The sequence below is a fragment of the Pinus tabuliformis genome, chromosome 9 (assembly GCF_031772625.1).
Source record: "Pinus tabuliformis cultivar Carrire ecotype Pingquan chromosome 9, CPIR1, whole genome shotgun sequence".
Classification (NCBI taxonomy): domain Eukaryota; kingdom Viridiplantae; phylum Streptophyta; class Pinopsida; order Pinales; family Pinaceae; genus Pinus; species Pinus tabuliformis.
Genome location: NC_142307.1, coordinates 1,325,693,217 through 1,325,717,414, shown reverse-complemented (window position 1 = coordinate 1,325,717,414; position 24,198 = coordinate 1,325,693,217). Strand labels below are relative to the sequence as shown.

The 24,198-nt window shown below is 39.7% G+C and overlaps 1 protein-coding gene across 4 annotated transcripts in view; it reads right to left on the bottom strand.

The window, feature by feature from the left end:
• The window catches only part of LOC149153413 (hydroxyproline O-galactosyltransferase HPGT3-like), a 248,362-nt gene extending 224,431 nt beyond the window's left edge, over nt 1–23,931 (bottom strand). The window contains exons 1-4 of one of the 4 annotated variants that reach the window (XM_089439496.1): nt 23,797–23,931; nt 23,452–23,720; nt 22,654–22,756; nt 22,392–22,441 (exon numbers count right to left, since the gene is read on the bottom strand). In XM_089439496.1, the coding sequence (XP_089295622.1) occupies nt 22,392–22,441; nt 22,654–22,756; nt 23,452–23,582 (284 nt within the window). In that variant the 5' untranslated portion in view covers nt 23,583–23,720; nt 23,797–23,931. Of the gene's footprint in view, nt 1–22,391; nt 22,442–22,653; nt 22,757–23,451 lie in introns of all 4 variants that reach the window. The other 3 variants (XM_089439497.1, XM_089439495.1, XM_089439498.1) reach the window with 3 other exon arrangements.
• Nucleotides 23,932–24,198: the final 267 nt, after the last annotated feature.

Here is a 24,198-nt window from a genome sequence, read left to right as displayed (position 1 = left end):
TTGTCACATATCAGGTTCTCTTGTCATCTGGTTATTCCTTGTCATCTTGTCTATGCTCGGACTACTCTTCACATGGATGCTTCTTTGTACTTGCCTGTTCCCATGCTTTGATCTAGTAGCCCTTCATGACTTCATCTTGATATTGCTTCAACATTAAATGGTACATTTGTTGGATGTCTTCTTCATCATGACATCTTCGTAGAGTAGAATCAGTTATTTGCACCTTTCATATCTCCAAGGCCTTTTTCACAAGTGTCAAGGGTCTTTTGATCTTTTTCTTCCTTAGTCAAAGTTGTCCTGCCTTCTTTCGAGAGATGTCTTCAATGGATCTTTGTCAGATAGTGATTTTTTGTGAACATGATGTTCTTCACATGCTTGATCTCTTTCTTCATTTGCTTCTTCTTGGAGAGATAGGTCAAGCACCTCCTGCTCCTTGTGAGAGCACTTCCTTATTGCTTTCTTCTAGTGCTAGTCAACATTTCTTCTTCACTAGCTTCTTGGTGAGCAATCTTATACTCCTTATGTGAGTATTCCCTTTTGTTGACCATCATTGCATTGTAGTACATGCCTTTGAGCATGTCATTGGTGAAAGAGATTCATTCCTACTTGATCATGTTATAGAACTATTCCCATGACTCAATAACATACAAATGATAACATGACTAAACTTTGATGCATACATACCTCATCTTGATTCTCCTTTGATCATCTTAGCTTCATTTGGTTGTCCTTGATGTGGCCCTTCTTGCTCCATCTTAGCTTACCTGCATATCGTCCTTTTCTTGAATCCCATGAATGGGATTCCCAATGAGACATATGCTTTTGTTTATGAATCTTCTTTTGAAGATTCCATCATAGGATCTTGAAGATCCTTACCTTGCAAATGTTTCTTTCCTTTTGATGATGGAGGTCTCCTAAGATTCTCAATCATGATCAATTTTCTTTCATTGCAGATGAGGTCCTATTCTAGTTATGCTTCTTCTACATGAATATCTTGAGCTATATCTAACATGCTCCTATATTCTAGAAGATATTTCTAACCATGCATTTTGTTCTATTATAAATGCTCCTTCTACATGAGTATTTCGAAATCTATGTACATCATGCTTCTAGATTCTAGAAGATATTTCTAGCCATACAATTTTATTCTATTCCTACATGCTCCTATACTACTCAAAACTTTGAAAGAAGACTTCAAGAAAAGAAGTAGACTTAATCATAGTAGAGATCCGAAGGATCTTCCTTCTTTTGCTTCTTGTCTTCTTCTTTCATTTCTTGAGTCATATGAGCTTCTTCCCTTTTTCTTTTGTTGTTATTGTCCTTCTTTAGTTTAGGACAATTCCTCTTGTAGTGTCCATATTCTTGGCATCCATAGCACTGGATTTTGGACATATCTTTGTTGTTTGTTCTTCGTGGACCAAATTTGCCAAATGTTCCCTTTCTCTTGGCCATGGTAGCAAATGCTTGCTCCTTTGATCCCACATCCTCTTTTGCTTTGAGTCTTGTTTCCTCTATCTTGCATAGAAACCACATTTCACTTAGTGGGGTGGCTTCCTTCTTAGCATATATGCTTGATGTAAAGTTGCCCCAATCCTCAGGTAGAGCATTGAGTACTACAGTTGTCATTTCTCTGTTAGACATGACTTCCCCTAGCTCTTGAAGTTGATTCCTCATCTCAGAGATCTTCATGAAGTAGGGAGCTATTCCTTCCTTTGATAGCTTCATCTTGTACAATTCATTTCGTAGAGATATCACTTCTCTAGTTGTGCTTATCGAGAATAGCTCTACTAGTTTATCATAGATTTCTTTTGATGTTTCAAGTTTGGAGACATAAGGAATGAGAGAGTCTTTGATGGATTCTATTATAATCCTTTGAGCTCTTGTCTCATCCTTATTATACTTGGCTAAGGCTTGAGTTTGTTCCTTAGTAGGAATAGTAACATTCCCTTTGATGTGTTCTAAGAGTTCATTCTCCTTGAGAAGTAAATTAGTCCTCTTCTTCCATGCAAGAAAGTTATTGGTCATACCAATTTGTTGCTTTCCTTGCAAAAAGACATTGATGTATATTCAGAAGGGGACATACACACACTTGAAAGATTTTGAGATGTAGTAGACTTGCTTTCTCCTTGAAGACTTGATGGGTTGCCTTCCTTAGATCTTGATGTTCTTCAAGTTGCTTTCTCCAAGTGGACTTGAGAGCTGCTTGATGACTTGTAGCTTGATGAAGGTCTTGCTTTAAATTTGCTCTTCTTGTAGGTGCTTTGTGTAAGGCTCATCTTCTTGCTTTGTAGTCTTCCTTGATGAATGCTAGATGGTAGACCTCCTTGTCCTTTGATGTGATTGAGACTTCTTGGCTTGATGCTTCAACTTTTGTAGATGTCCTTCCTTGATGAGTGTTCTTGAGATGCCCTTTCCTTAATGTTTCATGTTAGCTCTGATACCATGTTGAAGAATGAAGGGCACTAGTGTTTGTTAGGATTCTTAACTGCTTGATAACAATTTGTGAAGCACTTTTACAATTATCTTAGCTTGATATTCTTCTTATTATTAGTGTGTGTGTTACATCAAACTGTTATCAAAAACATAAAGACAAGAACACAAATGTTGGCTCTCTGCCAGCGCCAAAACCTCTCTCTCTTAGAGAGGAAAACCCTTTGGTAAGTTTCTCTTATTGAAGCTTCTTATTGATCACTGCCAAACCCTAGACCCTTGACTTGGATGTCCTCCAAGCACAAGTCAAGTCCTCAACTCTTTTCTACACTTTGTTCCCAACACATAGACTTCTTTCTTCCGACACTTTGCTCCCCAGCACTTCGTCCTCCTTATTTGTTGCTTGTATAGAGATAGACCTTTCTTGAGAAAGCTTTATATGAGATGTTCCTCTTCTATACTTAGTGATGTCCTTTTCTTAAGTGGACTCCTTCCTTCTTTGACCAAATGAGATGTTTCTTGAGATGTAGGAGCAAACTCAATATGACTGTACAGCAACCCTAAATTCTCCACACATGTGGTAGGGATCCTGGTAGTTTAGGGTCCTTTCACCTTCATTTGAGAGAGAGACTTCTTCGCTTGACTTGGGAGGCCTTGTAGGCCTAATTTCTAGCCCAACCAATAATGATTCTTGGACTATTCTCTAGTTGTTGTTATACCCGCATATTTACCCTCCCTTTCTTCGCACGTGTGACTGTTTCTAGCCCTAGAAACAGTCCTACACCTTCGCTTTATCTTCTCCTTTCTTCCCTACACTTAGGAGACCCTTTAGACTTGTCTTTTTCTCTCTCTTCTCGGCTTCTATCCTTCACTGATTTCAGGGATGCTTGGTGGATGTTGAGAGGGAGTGAACATCCTCTATAAATAGAGGATTGTCCCTCTTTTAGGCCGACATGAACTTTCTTCATCGTTTTGCTTCTTTTGGAGGACGTTGTTGCATGGAGAGGTCTTGGACTTGTCTTGGAGTTATTCCTTTGACCTTATACATAATGTAACATGCCCTCTAAGGGTCTTACATAAATACATTGACCTTTTGACTTCCTAGAAGCACTTAAACATGTGCTTGACCTACTTCAACGAGCAAGAAACTCATTGACAAATAATATAAAAATAATTTCTCTTTTTCTTGAATAAATACAAATGTCAAAATTACATTTATGAAGGCCGAACCTAGTTACATTTCCTTCAACAGTGTAGGCTCAAAGGGAATCTAGCTTCAGAGGAAAACTGTGATGGATTGTCAGTTGCCCTATTGAAGTTCGAATCTTCAGGTTCTAACGAAATAGAGGAGTTTTCATCCCATGCAAGGATAGTCATGGACCATGCGAGAACATTCATGGTGGTGCAAGGAAAATCGTAGATCCTGCAAGGACAGGCATGGATCACACTAGAAAAGTCATGTTGCATGAGAGAACATTCATGCACCATGCAAGGCAAATCTTGGCCAAGTACAAACAAGTTGTGGCATATACGAGAACAAATATGGCTATGCAAGGAAAGTCACGACTCATGTGAGGATGGTCATGGGCATGCAAGGAAATTCATGGAGCTGGAAGCGTGAAGGTAATACCTTCCTCACTAAGAGGAAGTGTTGAAATTTTGCGTAGCTCGAAAGACATTTCCACCAGGGAAAACCCACCAAAAAGTAGTTTGTTGGGCGATCTACCAAAGGTTGGGGTTTTGGACCCAAAGTAGTGGATTTAGGACCAAAAGAAATAATTATTTATTCTAAGGATTGAGAAACGAAAACTCTTAAGTTCTAGTGGTTTCCTAAATGACCCTAGATAAAAGTATACATAGAGGCCAAAGGGAGAGGCCTGGACACACACTAGAGACAAGCTTATTGTGTGGAATACAAGAGCCCTAGAGAAGGTCAAGCTTTGCTCATGGAGGGTTGCAGGCCTTGAAGGATGACCGCAGAAAGGAAAGTTTGTCCTAGAAGTGGCCAAATATAGACATGTCCATTAAGAAGCCTGACGTAGAAGTAAACCGCAGTTGAAGGATGGCATTTGAGAGTTGGTTTAGGGTCTACCTAATCACAAACCTAGTTCAAGAGTTCGTACAAGACAAGGCCAAGGGTTTGTCAAAGAGCATAGTCGAGGGTCTGAAAACAACTCAAATGTGCCCCAAAAGGAAGCCAAGTTGGATGTTAAGATAGGAGAGGCAATTGATATGGTGGGTCGAGGACTGGACAAGAGTCTAGAAAGGTGGTCGAGGGTTTGTTGAAGGAGCTACAGACCTACGTGGGCTGGAACATAAATCTGTGTAAATTAAGGCAAGGTTGTGGGCAGATCTGCAACCTAGACCCTAGTCCAAAGAAGATAGATCAATGTCGTGACTCTCAAGGCTGAAGTTAAGGTCAGTCATGAGTTGTAGATTGTGTTAGAGGCCAGCCAAGAGGGCTACAAGAAAAGACCTAGAGTTGTAGGCCTACTCTAGAAGCAGATGTACCAATAGCAAGGGCTTAAGATGACCTACTAGGGCAGGACGTAGCCCAAAACTCTAGGCCGAAGACAAAGCTAGTTGGTCGGGGGGCTAATCAACGAACACAAAGGCAAATTTGTGTTGGACAAATAAGGTAGAACCTGCCAGGTGGGTAGCAAAGGTTGTTGATTGTTATTCATGAAGGTTGTTCACAAATGGAATTGTGAACAAGTTTTTGAGGGCTAATATGCAATGGTTTGATGGACAAAGTCACTGTGAGTAGTTGATGCATTTTGTGAGTTGGAAATGCAAGTGATATAATGTACTTGATCACTATAAGTAGTTGATTGGACAAAGGAGTTAATGGAGCAATTTCTCTGTGTAAAGGAGGCAAAGGACCTACCAAGTGTCAAGATAATGTGGATTGAAAAGGTTGAAGGAGAAGGGCTTCTCTAGCAAGTAAGTCAGCTTCTTTATCTCTATATTTTGTAGGCAGATTGTTGATCTGAAGTAACAAATCACAAACCCTAATCTTGTATACTATGTATACTAGCTATACTAGTTATCGAGTGCCAAGATCCCTGATACAGGAGCCCCATGATTCTTTTACTAATGGATTAATAAAATAATAGAGCTTTGGGCTCAAATCTCTATGTACTTAATTGATTTCACTATTGAATATTTTCGTTGTGCAAAATGCTAGTAAGTTGAGGGATCCTAGTATGTTTGTGTGCATGATTAGCCTACCAGCTCTAGGGCTTAAGGAAAAATTCAACACTATATCAAAGGTACTTTGAAGGGCATGTGGATCTGAGTGCACGCAAGAAGCAGAGTGAGCCAGTGCAGGTTGTGTAGACTCAGAGGGAGTCTAGCTTTAAAGGGAGACTGCAAAGGATTATTAGTTGTCCTATGGAAGTTTGAATCTTCAGGTTCTAACGAGATAGAGGAGTTTTTAACAACGTGGTGAATCGGTAACTGCCAGACCCAGGATCGATTCTCATCGCTGCCACTATAACACCAAGAGTACATCCAACAACCTGCAAGCAGATATACTAATTTCTTATGATTTTGGCAAGAGCCAAGACTCATGGATAAGGGGAGTCTACCCCTTGAGCCGCACACCATAGCAAGATAATATACTCAATGTGATTTGAACCCTGACCTCGTGGGTTTCACTTGGTGAGGTGGCTGGGTTCGTTGGGTGTAACCCACGAGGTCAAGGTTCAAATCACATTGATTATATTATACTGCTATGGTGTGCGGCTCAAGGAGTAGACTCCCCTTATCCGTGAGTCTCAACTCTTGCCAAAATCATAAGAAAATAGTATATCTGCTTGCAGGTTGTTGGATGTACTCTTCGTGTTATAGTGGCAGCTACGAGAATTAATCCTGGGTCTTCCTTAGATTAGGTCTGGCAGTTACCGATTCACCACGTTGTTTAAAAAAAACAAGATAGAGGAGTTTTCAGCCCATGCAAGGATAGTCACAGACCATGTGAGAACATTCATGATGGTGCTACGAAAGTCGTAGATCCTACAAGGATAGGCATGGATCACACTGGAAAAGTCATGTTGCATGCGAAAACATTCATGCACCATGTGAGACAAATCTTGGCCAAGTATAAAGAAGTTGTGGCACATACGAAAACAGATATGGCTACATAGGGAAAGTCATGACTCATGTGAGGACAGTCATAAGTATGCAAGGAAAGTCATGGAGCTGAAATTTAGGGTAGCTCAGAAGGTATTTCCGAGAGGGAAAACCCACCAAAAAGTAGTTTGTTGGGCAATCTACCCAAAGTAGTGGGTTTAGGACCAAAAGAAATAATTATTTATTCTAAGGGTTGAGAGGTGAAAACCCTAAGTTCTAGTGGTTTCCTAAATGACCCTAGAGAAAAGTATAAATAAAAGCCAAAGGGAGAGACTTGGACACACACTAGAGAAGGACTTCTTGTGTGGAGTACAAGAGCCCTAGAGAGGGTCAAGTTCTGCTCATGGAGAGTCGCGGGCCTAGAAGGATGACCACAGAAAGGAAAATATGTTCTAAAAGGCGCTAAATCTAGACATGTCCATCAAGAAGGCTAATGTTGAAGTAAACCGCAATTAAAGGATGGCATTTGAGGGTTGGTTTAGGGTTTGCCTAATCATAAACCTAGTTCAAGAGTTCGTTGAAGACAAGACAAGGTTGAGGGTTTTTCGAAGAGCCTGGTCAAGGGTCTGAAAATAACTCAGACGTGCCCCAAAAGGAAGTTGAGTTGGATGTTGAGGTAGGAGAGGCAGTTGATATGGTGGGTCGAGGATTGGACAAGAGTTTACAAAGGTGGTCGAGGGTTTGTTGAAGGAGCTACAGATCTACGTGGAGTGGAACAAAAATCTATGTGTAAATTAAGGCAAGGTCATGGGCAGATATGCAACCTATACGCTAGTCCAAAGAAGATAAATCAGTGTCGTGACTCTCAAAGTTGAAGTTAAGGTCAATCATGAGTTGTAGATTATGTTAGAGGCCAACCAAAAGGGCTACAAGAAAGGACCTAGAGTTGTAGGCCTACTTTGGAAGCAAATGTAGCAACAACAAGGGCTTACGATGACCTACCAGGGCAAGACGTAGCCCAGAACTCTAGGCCAAAATCAGAGCTAGTTGGTCGCAGGGCTAATCAAGGAACACAAGGGCAAATATGTGTTGGACAGCTAGGGTATAATCTGCCAGGTGAGCAGCAAAGGTTGTCAAGTGTTTTTCATGAAGGTTATTCACAAATGGAATTGTGAACAACGAGTTTTCGACATTATGAGCAGTGGATTAGACAAAGGAGTTAATGAAGCAACAAGGCAATCCTTGCCTTGAGAATCCATGCTTTTTGCATGTGCACAAACTCAGAGAACTGAGTCGATTAAGAAAACTTGTTAAACAAAATATGTCGTGCCTCCTCTGCTCTCCATCGTCTCAAACACCTAATACGACACTATACAACGAAAGTTTATAACGAGCAAAACCCCTAATTCCTCGAATATGCTAACATCATCAAGATCTTTGTAATTGTAGTAGACTAACAATGGTCTTATAATCAATAAGTGCATACTCTAATGAGATCACCTCATCCAAGCATTGAAATTCATCTTCAAGCAGCTTCGATGCCTTGCCTTGAGGGGCGTACTGACTGAACAATGGCGCCAAATTCTAATGCGCTTGTTTTGACCACGGTAGTAGGGTTTGAGATATGGGTTACTCTCACCCCTCCAACTGCGGATCTGATGCAATAAGAACTACGGCCAAAGGAAAACAAAACGTGATAAATTCTTCCAAATTTTCAGACCTCCACTCTCTGCATCTGATTTTCTAGGGTTGTGAGTCTAAATGGGCCCGAGTTGTATGACGAATCCTGAAAATATAAAATTTACCATATCAATTCAAAAGATCCACATTTCCACACGAAAAAAATCACAGACAAAAGGCCAACATATACGAGATGTCTCCAAAGATCCACAGTTCCACACACACACAAAAAGACCCCACAGACAAAAGCCCAACATATATAGGATGCCTCGAAATAGTTGAAATCCAAACACATAGCATACCAAATCTTCACCAAAGGTACCAAAAAAGTCCAAATTTACTTGCCTAAAAACCTCTCAAAAGCAAATCCCATTCTTTGTTTATTCATGGCCACAGATATTGCTATTTCAATTAATGAATATAATTTAATCATTCACTTGTATAGCTTAATCATTCAATAGAATCCTAATGATAAGGGCGGGATGGAGAGGGCTCGGGCGCAGGGGCGCAGGCCGGAACCAGGGCCGAGGGCCTAGAACCCAACAGGCTATGCTAGCAGAATGAGATGACGAAGTTTGGACAGTTCAATGGAGGACAGCGATAGCGTCAGTGGGGCAGGTGGCGGTCAAAAACACGAGGTTGACAGCTGGGGATAGTCGGAAGGTAACGTTTTGAAACGAGGGTTCTTTCTGAGTTAAAAAATAAGGAGAAAAGATTAATGTGCTGGCACTCTCCCTCGAATAGACCCAACATCGAACCTGCAGAAGTTTCAAAGACCTGAGAGTATTTCTAGTGACCCTTTTCAATAACCATGGTTAACCCTAGCGAATTTGTAGACCTGGACCCAGCTCCGGAGGATATCTTATCGGTCTGGGGGAAGGATCCAACCGTCCAGAATTTAGAATGGTATTTTGGAGCAACAGAAAGTCGCGGAATCGGTTCTCTCTCTCCGGAAGGGTTAAGGAATAACAAGCAGTTCAAACTCCAGTCGGAAGGGAACTTGGAGGGGAACGGTTCAAGCCATCATGGTATCAAGGGTTTGCAGCAGATAAGTGGGCCGGAGGAAAACGAGTTGCATGCAAGCTTTCTACATCCCATCCAAGACAATAAAGGTAAGCTTTTCTCTACCGGTCCCGTTCTTTCAGGAGGTCTCGAGGACATTGTGAATTATGGATCGTCATTAGGGTTAAGATTTGATGGGGGTATTGAAAGGGCGTCGGCAGTCACCAGGGCTTCCCTTGCCAAAGGCCTGGTAAGCCCTAGTAGGATCGAAGGATGGAAGGAAGTTGGATCTGGTGGAATCTTGGAACCACGAAAGAACCCATTAGGACCAGAATTTGAGAAGCAGGAAGTGAATCTGTTTCTATCAGGGCCAGTTAATGCCCCAGGCAGCAAAACATTACCAGCCTCCAATGCGCCAAGGAGCCCTTCTCTGAGATTCGAGCCGAAACATCAAGATAGGAATGAGGCGAGCGAGCCAATAAGGGAGGAGGGCTACGGGATCAGAAAGTCAGGGGAGAAAAGAAAAAAGCAGAGGCCGATAAATTCGAAGGATTTAGAAGAAAATTTGGTGCTGGGAATGGATGTGCAGATAGAAGAGGCGCTGGAGGTGGCTGAATGCACCCTGGTAGGTAGGGCGAGAGGGAAAAAATACACAACCAATTTCATCAAATCATGGGGAGAACAAAATTGGCAGTCAGATCTAATCAGAAGCTTTAAGGTATCGGTCTTAGCAAAAGGCTGGTTCATGGTGCGGTTTGAGAACAAGGAAGCGGCAGATTGGGTTGTAGAAAGGAATTGGGCTTTCGGAAATATCCATGTTCTTTTAAAAAAATGGAGTCCATTGTTTGATGCGATGCACGAAAAAACGGATGTCTTTCCGGTATGGGTTCGGGCCCCGGGGTTGCCCTCTTTCCTCTGGGTAGAATCGGTGTTCAAGTCAATAGGAAATATGTTGGGCACCTACCTGGAAGCAGATATGTCCTTTCTGCAAACCCAGAACAAAGCTATGGCGAGGATCCTAGTCAGTCTAAACCCTCGTGGAGGACTAGCAGAGAAAATTAACATCCAGTACAAAGAATACGTTTTTGAACAGATTCTGGACTATGAACATCTGCCTTTTAGATGCCATAGATGCCACGTCTATGGACATTTGGCTAGGGACTGCCCGTTGGGGAGGCAACGTAGAAGATATCAGAAGACGGCAGCTCAGATGGAGAAGATAGCAAAACAAAATCAGTCCCTCCAGAGGTTAGAGCCATCAGTTCTTCAGTCCAAAGGGGATATGGAGGTGGATATCCCACAGGAGGGGAAGACATCGGAGGAAGCCAATCAAGTCACCCCGGACAGAAGGAAAGAAACAGAAGTCGAGCCTGCGAACGAAGCAGCAATCCAGGAGCCCATCAAGGAAGCGGCAGCCATTCAAAATCCTATTCACAGCGAGGACTCAAAGGGTATGTGTCTAGATTCAAGTAACACATCTTTTCCTACTTCCGAAATAAAAGATGCTTGCTTGGTTCCTGGAACACATATTAGAAAATGCATCCCTGAAAATAATGTTTCTGTGGAATTTCATGATGAAAATTATGTGGAAAATTGTGTTGAAAACATCTCGGCTGCCATCCCTTCCTTAGATCTGAATCGTGAAGATGATCCATGTGAGGAACCTAAACTCATTCCCGCTCCTCCTATATGCCACTATAATCTCAGATCCCTTGATAATAAACCTGAGTCCTTAGGAACTTTTGGTGGAATAGGTCTGACCCCTCCTCAGAGCCTGAAAAGGAAAACAAGGGGAAGGAAATCCAATCTTTCCAAGGCCCAGGTAAAAGCAAAGCATGATGTCACAGATGGTAAACAATTGTCAATCCCTGGGGCACTTAGAGCAGTGCAGGCCCCTGAGAATGTTTTAAAATGATTTTTTCATCCTGGAACTACAGGGGTTTAGCCAGTAAACCCAAAAAACTGGCCCTTCGGGAGATGATTATGAACTCAAAAACTGATATCCTTTTACTCCAAGAAACTTTGGGGAAGAGTGCAGAAGTAGAAACAGCATTAAATGCCCTCCTCCCGGGCTGGCATTTTACGGCTATTGACTCTGTTGGACACTCCGGAGGCTTGTCTGTGGGTTATAGGGAAGGGCGAATTAAGATTGTAAACCAATGGGGCATGAAGCAGGTGATGGGCATTGAAATTCAATCCCCTGAATTTGGCTTCCCTTTAACAATTTTAAACATTTATGGGCCATGTCAGGGGAGGGTGCTTTTCTGGAATGAACTACTGTCAAAATCGATAGTGAAATGCAAAAATTTGGTTTTGGGCGGAGATTTAAATTTTTCAATTGGAAGCACGGAGGCATGGGGACCTTCGGCCAGAGAGGATTCTCTTTCAGATTTCTTCCAAAACTTTTTAATCTCCAATAACTTGATAGATGTAAATCCAATTAAACTAAAACCGACTTGGAGGAACAGAAGAGTAGGAGAAGCAAGAGTTGCAAAAAGATTGGACCGCTTCCTCATAAACGAAGAGCTAACCTCCAGGATTCCTATGTTTAGACAATGGGTCGAAGAGGGAGGATCCTCGGATCACTTTCCAATCTTTCTAGAACTTTCCAAGCCTCCTCATAAGCCGGCAGCACCTTTCAAGTTCAATGCATCATGGCTGCAAGAGGACTCTTTCAATAAACTGTTTAAAGAAACATGGAGACATCCAGTCAGAAGTTCTACAGAGGATAGGGGGTTTTTGTTTATGGAAAATCTAAAAAGATTAAAGAAAGCTACTGTTGAATGGGCAAAGGGCAGGAAGCAAAAACAGAATGAGGAATTAATCCAGATCAGTGAGGAATTACAAAGGCTGGAAAGTACAGAGGAGGATGGCTATGCTTCCCAGGAATCAAAGGAGAAGATCCTCTCTCTTGAAAAACTCAAAAACCAAATCCTTCTGGCAAGAGAGGAGGAATGGAGGCTAAAGAGCAGAGCGATTTGGCTCAAAGCAGGGGATGAAAATACGAGATTTTTCCATAACTATGCAAAAGGGAGGAAAATCGCGAATACAATCTGGAATCTCAAGAATGAGGAAGGTAGGGAGGCAAAAACCTTTGAGTCTCTATCAGCACTCGGGCAAAGCCACTTTCAGAACTTGTATGCCGATCAAGGTGAGATTACCATTGCAGAAGTAATCAAGACTGCTCAAAGCTTCCCTCGGTATGTGGAGGAGGAAGAAGCGGAGGATTTGATGAGTGAAGTTACTAAGGAGGAAGTAGAAAGTGTCATCAAATCTATGGCAAGAGACAAAAGCCCTGGACCGGATGGGTGGACCATAGAACTCTTCCATCACTTCTTCGACCTGATAGGAGCAGAAATAACTGAAGTGGTTGAAGAGTCCAGAAGGAAGGGAGAGGTTTACAGTCCGTTCAATGCAACTTTCATAGCCCTCATCCCTAAGAAGGAAGTACCTGAAACCTTTGAAGACTTCAGACCTATTTCGCTGTGCAATAGTATATACAAGATTATTGCAAAAGTGATTGCGATCCGAATAAAGCCGATTTTGTCAAGATGCATCTCCAACGAACAATTTGGGTTCTTGGATGGTCGACAGATTCATGAAGCTATAGGTGTGGCGCAGGAGACTTTGCACAGTGTAAAGCAGATGAACAAGAAGGGAGCAGTAATAAAAATCGACTTATCAAAAGCCTATGACAGAATAAACTGGATATATCTCCGGATGCTTCTAACACACTTAGGCTTCAAAACGGACTTCATTAGCTGGATCATGGGGTGTATCACAAATGTCAGCTATGCAGTTCTCATCAACGGTGCAGCCACTTCCTTTTTCAAAGGACAGAGGGGTTTGAGGCAAGGTTGTCCCTTGTCACCTTTGCTTTTTCTCTTAGTTGCAGAAGGATTGAGCCAACTGATTCAAAAGGCCAAAAGGGAAGGCAAGGTAAACGGACTAGAAGTGGCGGTCAACATGTTCATATCTCATCTCCTTTTTGTTGACGATATATTGGTGTTCTCAAGTGGAAACTCAAATGAAATAAAGGAATTAAAAAACATTTTTGACCTTTTCTTGAAAGCAACAGGAATGCAAATAAACTCCAGAAAATCTCAGTTAATTCTGGAAGGTTTAAACAGACAAGAAAAAGCACAGATTTTTTCAATCTTTCCTTTTGATATGTGTAACATGGAATCTCCTTTCAAGTATTTAGGTTTTTGGCTGAAGCCCAATGCCTATAAGAAAGAAGACTGGAACTGGTTGATTGCTAAAATTGAAGCCAGAATTACGCATTGGAGCTACAAATGGCTGTCCAGAGCTGGGAGATTGACTTTAATCAAATCTGTGCTACTAGCCATGCCGGTTTACTGGGCAGCATTAACATGGGTACCTAAAGGGATACTGGAGAAAATAAGAAGAATATGCTGCAGATTTCTCTGGGCTGGCTCAAAGGAGGATTCTGTTCTTCCATGGGTTGCCTGGGAAAAAGTGGCAAGGCCAAAAGAGTGGGGAGGATGGGGAATCAAAAATCTTCCTGACTTCAGCCTCTCTTTGGCAGCTAAATCAGGCTGGAGAATTATTAAGATGGAAAATCTATGGACGAGAGTGGTAAAGAGAAAATATATAGATCCGGTCCCTTTAGAAGATTGGATCAGAAACCCAAATAAGAAAAAGAAGAATGTTTCGGTGGTATGGAAAGCAACTGTGGAGTCATTCAAAGTGATCGAACAAGGTTTGGCATGGAAGATTGGAAATGGAGGAAATATGAAGATAGGAAAGGATCCCTGGGTTGGCTGTAATGAAAAATATGCCCTTTCCCCTGGATTAATCAGACACCTAGAATCAAAAGGCATCCTCTCCTTAAGTCAAGTGGAGAAAGTTGGCTTCTCTACAATATGGGGACAAGCTTGGAAAACCGGAGAAGACTTAGACTTAGAGCCCACCTGGTGGAATGAATGGAACGATTATATCCAAGAACTTTCCAGATCAAATGTCAGGTTGAAAGACAGACAGGATCAGCTGGTTTGGGCCCATGCGGACACTGGAGAGTATTCCCCACAATATGGATATAAATTCATCATGTCAAGGAAAGGATGGGGAGACCCGGAATGGTGGGCTAAGAATTTATGGAAACTCAAATGTCCAGCAAAAGCCAGACTTTTCTTTTGGTGCATTCTAAAGGGGAAAATCCCTACATGGGATATCCTACAATCCAGATATATGCAAGGACTAGGGAGATGTACTTTATGCAAATCTGAAGCCGAAACCATCAATCATCTGTTTTTAACTTGTCCAGCAGCTAAAAATGTGTGGGTGGAGGTAGGAAAATTGATGAACAAAAAGATAGATTGGGTAGGAGAAAATCTGCCTGAGGTCTGGGTCAAATGGTGGAAACAATACCCAGAAGGAAACATGCGGAACCTACCTCTCATCATCTGTTGGGGGGTATGGATCGCCAGGAACCGGAGTATTTTTTAGGACAAGGAATCTCTTGCATCATCTATAGCAATCCAAAGCTTTTCCATCTACTCAAATATCCCAGAACCAGAGGAGAACAAAACCCCAAGACAGATAAGGGAAGAACAGATAAAAGAAGGCATCCCTTGGGCATACTTTGATGGGGCCTCGCAGAATAATAGGGCAGGAGCAGGAATGATCATTCATGTAAACGCAAATCAGTCTTTAAAAGCTTCAGTTGGACTAGGGACTGGATCCAATAACTTTGCAGAGATGTCAGCCTTAAAACTCCTTCTTTGTTGGCTCATTCAAAGGAATATCTTCACGATTCAGATCTTCGGAGATTCTCTAAACGTTATAAACTGGGTTAATGGTCAAAGCACATGCAAAAATTATATGTTGAAATCATTACTTGAAGAAATACAGGACCTAAAAATCTCTTTTAACAGTTTCTCTTTGTGTCATATATACAGGGATCGTAATGAATCAGCAGACAAACTTTCTAAGGAAGGTTTGCAGCAGAATCTGGGCAGCTGGAAAATTGTAGAGGAGGATCATGGACAGATCCGTGTGTCGGATCAGCCACCTCATATCTAGATCCTTGGATGCTGTTCCAGTCTTACATTTCTTCACTGTTTTGTTACTTTCATCTTAGTCTCTTTTTTGAACTTTGCAAAAATGAAAAATACAAAAACATATTGCTCAATATCTTTTTATGTAAGGGTTGTTTTCCTCTCCTGAGGAGACCCGTTTTTAGACTGTTTCATGCCCCTTTTTGGAAGGCTTCTTAAGGTTTATGGCTGGAAAAGTTAAGAGCTTAAGGCTTTAACGTTTTTCAGCAGTTTTCATTGACAGGTGGTCTTTCTTAGGAAGGACAGTTTTGTTTGCAACAGCTGTATGGTCTATTTCATAACAGCAAAAGGAATGCTATGGCATATGCAATGTAACTTTTTATCACTTCAATAAAAAGTTCGCTTTTTTCTCCGAAAAAAAAAAAAAACAAATAAAAAAAAAGGTTAATCATTCAATATAGTCGACATTTAAAAAAAGTTTACATCTAACGTCTAATGCCTATACATCTCCCCCATATTGAAAAATGTTCACATCTAACATCTAACACTAACACATCTCCCCTATATTGGGTTGTAGAGCGTGAAGCACCAAACTCAGCGATTAACAGCAATGATATATATATGTATATATATATAATTGAATGATGAATTACTAAGTGAGAGGCCCTGGCTTAATAAATACAACCTTGGGTAATGGGCATGATCTTTGATCATGCCCTTTGCCTATTAAACTAATAATTACAAATAACTAATTTTTATATAACATTGCCTTCCTCCCAAAAAAAAATGTTGTCCTCAAAGCATACGTAATGATGGATGTTGTTGAGGAAATGATTCAGTCTCCCAAGAAGCTTCTCCTTCTGGTAAGTCCTTCCACTTGATCAGGTATTCTTTGATTACACGAGATCGGAGCTTCTTTTCCCTGGTGGATATGATACCTTCTGGCTCTAAAATGACCCTTCCTTCATCATCTAAGGACGGAAGCATTGTTTGTGTTTATTGATGGTCACCAAGTGCCCTTTTAAGGCAAGATACATGGAAGACGTTGTGGACATGACTTTTATCCGGAAGGCTTAAACTATATGCAACTTGGCTGATCTTTTTGTTGATCTGGTATGGTCCATAGAACTTTGGTGCCAATTTATTTTTTCCTTTTTGTTTTAAGGACAGCTATTTGTATGGCTGGAGCTTGACAAATACCCATTCTCCAACTTCAAATTCTCTCTCGGTTCTGTTTCGGTCAGCGTGCTGCTTCATACAGTTTCTTGCATTATTTATATTTTCTTTTAGAGTTTGGACGACCCTTTGGGTTTCTTCTAGTTGGTTTTAACAGCTGGTAGTTTTGTCTGGAAGATGGCCAAGTCCTTCCATTTTGGAGGTTCGTACCCATACAGAGCTTGAAATGGAGTCATTTTTGCTGACGTGTGGTAAGTAGAATTGTACCACCATTCAACGAGATGTAACCACTGAACCCACTTATTTTGCTTGTCTATGGCGTAACAACGTAGGTAAGCTTCCAAACATTTATTGACAACCTCTATTTAGCCATCTGTTTGAGGATGGTAAGCAGAACTCACGTTGAGGTAGGTTCCTATATGATTGAATAATTCCTTCCAAAAATTACCCTTAAATTTAGCATCTCTATCGATCACAATGACCTTTGGAAATCCGTGTAATTTGTAAATATTTTTGCAAAATATCTCAGTGATTTGTTTTGCTAAGTCTGATTTCTTCATTGCAATAAAGTGAGCATACTTGGTGAGTCTATCGACTACTACAAGAATCTTATCCTTACCATCAGATACAAGTAAACCTTCAATAAAGTCCATTGATATTTCTTCCCATTTCTGATTCGGAATGTTTAAGGGATGAAGTAGTCTGGGTGTCATAATATTTTCACTTTTATTCCTTTGACATTTATCACATTATGCTACATATTTATGAATATCGTGACTCATTCCCTTCCAAAAGAATGACATGTGTGCATTATAGTAAGTTTTAAAGAATCCTACATGTTCAGCTAATAGTGAATCATGTGACTCCTTGAGGATCTTGGTTTTAAACTTGGAGTTTGAATCCAGATAAATTCTTCCCTTGTTCCATAAAATGTCATTCTTCCATTCCCATTTTGAGTTGTGCAGAAGTTTATTGATTATAGCGCTTGTTTCTGGATCTTTTGCATATTCACTTCAAATCTCATTAAGCCACTCAGGAACAATAACTGAAACGGAAAGTAGTGTCGGTTCTTCGTCTTTCCTAGACATGGCATATGCCACTATATTGTCCTTTTCCCTTTTGTGTAATATCTCCATGTCAAAGGCAGCAATTTTTTCAATCCACTTTTGTTGTTCTTCGAAAAGTGTTTTTTGTTGGAGGAGGTACTGGAGACTGTTATGGTCTGTTCGTATGGAAAACTTACTTCCCAAAAGATATTGCCTCCACTTGGCTAGTGCGTGCATGATAGCAAGCATTTCTTTGTTGTATGTAGATTTAAGACGTTCTCGTTTATTGAGTTTCCTGCTCTCAAAAGCTATTGGATGCCCATCTTGCATTAACACTGCTCCTATACCGAAACCTGAAGCATCATACTCAATGATAAATGGTTAAGAGAAATTTGGAGTTGCCAATATCGGGGCATTAGACATAACTTCCTTCAATTTTTCAAAACACTTTCCTGCTTCCTCATTCCAATAGTGTAAGAACTTTCTCCAAATGTTGTAAGTGATCCTTCCAAGTTTTACTATCAAAGGACACTAACACGAACTTCCTTAGATACGGACGGAATAACTCGTTCATAGTAGCTTGGAATGATGTTGGTGCATTGGTTAACCCAAAAGGCATTACTTTAAATTCGTAGTGACCTTCATGTGTTCGAAACACAGTTTTTGGTATGTCTTCCAACCTTATTCTGATTTGATAATACCCTGACCTTAAGTCCAATTTTGAGAAATATTTAGCGCCATGTAGTTCATCCAACATTTCATTGATGAAGGGAATTGGGAACTTGTATTTAATTGTTATTTTGTTTAATCCTCGATAATCGATGCATAACCTGAACGATCCATATTTTTTCTACACCAATACAACTGGAGCAGCATACAGACTTTTACTTTTTGAGATGATGCCATGCTTTAAAAGATCTTGGATTAATCTCTTAATTTTCGTTTTTTGATGATGTGGATATCAATACAGTCTGATGTTGACGGGATTTGATCCTGCTTTAACTTCTATTGTATACTCGATTTTTCTATTAGGAGGCATTTTCATGGGCAGGTCTTGGAATACTTTTTCGTGCTTTTGAATTAGCTCTTGTACTTCTGGTTCTTCCTCGCAAATCAATTTTGATGTTAACATTTCTAATTGGTGACATTGTACTACATAGGTTGGTGCTCCTCTTCGAATCATTTTCATCATTTCGGATGATGATATGATTTGATTCTCAGGTGCTTGAAACCCATATAATTTGTATTTTTGCCCTTCCCATTTAAATTTTATAAATTGCTTTTGATGGTTGGCAGAGTAAGTACTGAGGGTTTGTAACCATTGGATACCTAATACCACATCCACTCCTCCTAATGGTACCGTGTAGAAGAAAGTCTTGAATCTGCAATTTGACTTTATGGTATTTCCCTACTTTTTCAATTTTCTTACCATCAGCTACCATAACCTTCATGTTGGGCATGGGAAATGTGAAAATGTTGAGTCTCTTCGCCATGGTTGAGTCCAAAAAATTGTGGTTGCTACCGGTATCGATGAGAACCATTACATTGTTCTTCTTGATATGTCCTTTTAATTTTAATGTCTGGGGTTGTGATATACCTATCATGGCCAATAATGATACTTGCGAAATGCTCTCGTCATCTAGTTCTGGAGAGAATTCCAGGGAATCTTCGATTTCTTCTACATCTGATTCATCATTGTCTGAATCATTAGTTGCTTCACATTTATACAGGTTTTTGGTCTCTTTTCTTTTAGCACACCTATGTTTAGGGTCCCATTTTTCACCACAGCGTTTGCATTTGCCCTCTTTCATCCTTTGCATTTCCACGTTAGTTTTTTCTCCTTCACGAAGATGTGGTGGAACATATTTTGTGTTATCCGTATTCGCAAACTGGGGAAATCTTCGTCTCAAATATACTCTTTCAGCCTTTGACCACAACATCTTGTCAAATTTCTTTTCAGCAGCTTTTTCTTTTTGTCTTGCTACTTCTATCGACGTAATGTCATGAAGCTCAAGTTCTGCTTGTAGATGGGGTTTAAGTCTCGAGGTGTATGATTGAATGAGACGAATTTATGATAATCCAGGTACTCGTGTTGCTAAAGTCTCCCATTCTCGAGTGTATTTATCCACATCTCCTTTTTGTCACAATCTGGTGAGTGTTGAGAAGAACTCTTCTTCCTTGACACCTTGGAACCTTTTAAAGAACACATCCTTAAATTTCCTCCAACTAATAGCAAGTGTCAATATTGTCAATCTCGAAATATTTTTCTGCTTTATTGAGCCAAGCAACACTGCATTTTTCGTTACCGTCAAATTTGGATAGCTCGACTTTTGCTCTTCGTTGATATGTCGCTACCGGCAGAGTGAAAAAGGGGTATTGATTTGAAAATGACATATTGGTGTATGGATTCCAAAGCTGCATATTTTGAAAATTCGTGTTACTATTTTCTTCATTAAGAGTGGAAGATGTCTTTGGAGACTCAGATTTGTCAAGTGCGTCTGATGATTTTGACAAATCTGGAAAATTGAGATGTTGAGTAGCCTCATTATTCAGGAGTATTTGATCGGGTGTAACCTTCAGGCTGGTACAAATATAACCCAACATCACCATAGCTTGATCCACCTTAATTGAAAGGTCTACCTGATCCTTTTTAGATTCATTCTTGTTCTCCTCGAGCTGACTCTTTATTCCCTTTGTTGTGTTCTAGAACTCCTCAATTTTATCGCCTTGTCCGATCACCTTAGTCTCAAGGTATACTAGTCTCTTATTGAAATGGGCCATCGACATTGATGAAGCCATTGAGCGGGTAGGAGGTGGAGTATATCTATCCAGCTTAACTCTTTTTCTTAACTTGATCCTAATTTTTTCTTTCTAAATTGAATTTTTTTTAAATAATTAAATTAAGTTAATTAATTCAATTATATAATGAAATTATTTTTATAATATATAGGTTTTTTTAATTAAATTATATAATATTTCTATAAACCTTAATTAAAATTTATATAATGACTATATAATAAAATTATTTGGCATAACCTTTTGAATATAATCAAATTTGAAAGGTTGTCGGTGGATAGACATGACAGGAGGTCAACCAACATGTGCTGGCAGATGAACGATTGACAAAAAAGAAACGACAGGGGGTTCAAGATGGAACAACAAGTCACCGCCGAAAATATACCATTGTTCGATGCAGACAAGTGCGACCAAAACGTGGTCAGAATAGGTTGAACGATTTTGTGAGTTTCACATAGCGACAAAGAAAATTGGAAATGGAACTTGACACAGTCAAGTGGGAAATTGAAGAGCACTGCGGTACGGATGTCGTACGGATTAACAGGCGAAGGTTGCGGAACCGCTCTGATACCACATGAAGCACCAAACTCAGCAATTAACAGCAATGATATATATATATTATTAATAATTGAATGATGAATTACAGAGTGAGAGGCCCTGGCTTAAATACAGCCTTGGGTGCCTCTTGGTGAATGGGCATGATCTTTGATAATGCCCTTTGCCATTAAACTAATAATTACAAATAACTCATTTTTATATAACAAAGCCTCTCAATGCAATAAAATGTATAAGATGTCTAATGCTACATCAAACATCAACAGTGAATCATATCCTCAATCATGAGTCGTAGCTCAACCTCAAAATATCAACAAAAAATATAATAAATGTATCTCATCATCATGAGTCTTCTACAATGAAACTAGATACATAAACTACTAACTAGTGATTTCCTTTGCCCCTTTTATGGAAAAAGGTAATTGTTTTTCCTCTAGAGGAAGAAGGCCCTAGGGCTGGCAATAGATAGACTACGACCTCCACTGGTGACCATGCTAGGTGGCGTCAACTCCCCCCTGTTACTCCTCCTCTACCTCTCTCTCCCTTACTGCTGCTACCTTCTCCAGTGCCTCCTCCTCTAACCAATCAGGGGTTGATTCCATGACAGGCCTCTCAGCCTCAACCCTCCATGCAGCAGTGGTGTCAATCCCATCCAATGAGATCACCACCACGTCAGGTGTTTTGTAAACTTGTCTCACCCACAATCGAAGATTGTCGTAGGTGTAGAGCATGTCATTAAGGTGCTGACTGTTTGCAAAATGACTTTAACAAAAAAAACAAAAATTTGATGAGTCATGGTGATTTTTTGGATTGTATCACGATTTTATCATGCTGTTTAAGATATTATCACGATTTTTTTGGCCAGGAAAAGACCAGCAACTTTTACGGCTGATAAAACCACCCACTTGAAAAAAATGCAATATGGTGGTATTTTCCTGATTTTATCGCGCTGTTTGCAACATTGAACAACTTTTGGGAAATATGTCGTGCTGGTAGTTTGTGAAAGACTGCTTATCAAGCCAAGTGCAACAGCCTTTCCTTTGGATGCACGTAAGCCTAAGCTGGCACCCACATCTTTTCAGAAACATTTTCCTTATCCTATATACTGTCTGGAATAATAAAAGCGTTTACTGTCAATCTTTTCTCGGATATTTAGTGTTGTCTCTTTGATCGCCAAAATAGCCTAGATTTCTCTTGAAAAAAATCAGATTGCTGTTTTTAGAAGTTCAGTTTCCAGATCTTCTGTCCATAATTTCAATTTGTTTCAGCTATAGGATTTTCATTTTTTTAATGCAAATATTCAGACTCAAGTTAGCATATTTTTTTTCCATTGATAGCATATTTCAAGTCTGAATGCTCCATATGACAGCAGATTTCAGCAATAGCTTTTTCCTGTTGGCTTGTCACCAGATATATATTCCATTCCTTCTTTTGTGACATAATCCTAAATTGTATGTCAACAGTTTTAAGAAATGTGACACAAATAAGAGCTACATTCAAATTGATAATGATATGATAAAAATCAGAACAGACCTTGAACATTTCACCATCCAATCCTAAACAAAGACGTAATTGCCAACAAAATCAACGTAAAATTTCAACGAATACATACTTGCATCCAAGACTCATCAGTTGCTCTTCCACAGTTACTACCCTTGTTTCCTGAAACAGTAGCAAGTGACTGTTTAATTGTCTGCGGTTGAAAATCTCACTAAATCAAATTGCAATTCTGATATATAAATTTATTCTGCCAGTTAATCATTTATCCCACTAAAAATGACTTGCAAATCTCACTGGTTTAACTTGTTTGCACACAGCAACAACTGCAAAAGGATTCTCCAATTGACAAAAATTACTAAAAAGGGACCACCAACCTGTTTGCCATTTTTCTCAAGAAGACTGCCAAGCAGTTTCCTTATCTCTGCATCTTGCCACAACCTGACGAGGAAAGAATACCACATACAACAGACAGAAGATCTGACTACTCATATTTAGTAATTTCAATATCATAACCTAATATTCAAATACAGAACTAAATCTTCTCAAAAGCTTAATCCTCGAGTAATACTCCATTAACCGTAAAAGAATTAAATCCTCATTAAAAAAATTCAGAAAACAACGCATCTCTGCCAACGGTCCAAAACACTCAGGCCACACAATCAAAAATCTTAAGAATAAATGCAACGCCAGAATGAGAATTTCAAAAATGTTAAAACAGTATCCGAATAAATTTTTAAAAAATATCAAAAACTCTGTTTATTGTGAAGTCTCATTTACAAATAAACAAGTAAACAATGTTTAGAAATGATGAAAAATTCCGTCAGAAAAAGCCCGTATGATATATTATACACGATTTCAACTGGTTCTAAAGTTAATAGGAACTCTATTACCTTTTCAACTCGCTAATATTGCAGGACACTATGGAACTAATTTAAATGGATTGCACTCAAATCTATTAAGCACTGTTTTAAATATAAAATTAAAAATCTGTCAGAAAGTTTATCAAACCGAGAGTTCTACTGTAAGTAAAGTTGACGCCATTGCAATTAATTTTATTAATAGCCTGCACTGCTCTTAAAAGCCTTTAAAGCTTATCCGGAATAACTAAATTTCCTAAAAAGAAATCATACCCGACACTGTACTTCAAGAAACAAAGTTGAATGCAATCATACCGTCCGCCAATGTAAAGCCAGGCGAAGCAAGCTAACAAAAACATCATCAATATAGTCATGGTGCCTCCTCGTCCCGGATCAGCTTGATGACCTTTGAAAGGAAACCTCCTGTTACTGTTACTCATCATCATCGTCTCCAATCCTCTTCTTCAAATATCAATTTTCCGCCCTCCGTAAAAACAGCGTCTTCTGTCTGTTGACGCAAGAAATTTAACACGACCCAGATCACGACTGCCCTCTTCTCTTCAACCGCATCGAAGAAGAAACCTCTGTTAAGATCGTGCGTTACGGACAGAATGAAATGATTTAATAACAGGGAAGACTGCCCAGTATTAAATGTTGTACCTTTTTCATTTCTTAAGCTTGAACGCAAACCCCGCCACAATAAATGTCACTGTACCTCTCTCCTGCTATTCTTGGTCCCTTGATAACTGTGGTATATTCAATTACAATCGTCGAAATTAAAGTATATTCCAAAAGACCAAAAGACATGAAATGGAAATATCTGTGGAAAAAATCAAAAAAGCAAAAACCAATTTTGCTAATATTTTATTAATATATAGAGAAATTGATTTCAGTAAACTTTCTGTATTATTTTTTCTAAGATAAAGTCACAATTTCCTGTTTTAAAAAGAAATGGAGAAAAGGGCTGTGTGTCGTAAAAGAAATGGAAAAAAGGGCTATGAGGCGTAGAACACTCTACCCATCCATTCCCACATATTTTTTGTGTGATGGTTGTTAATTTGA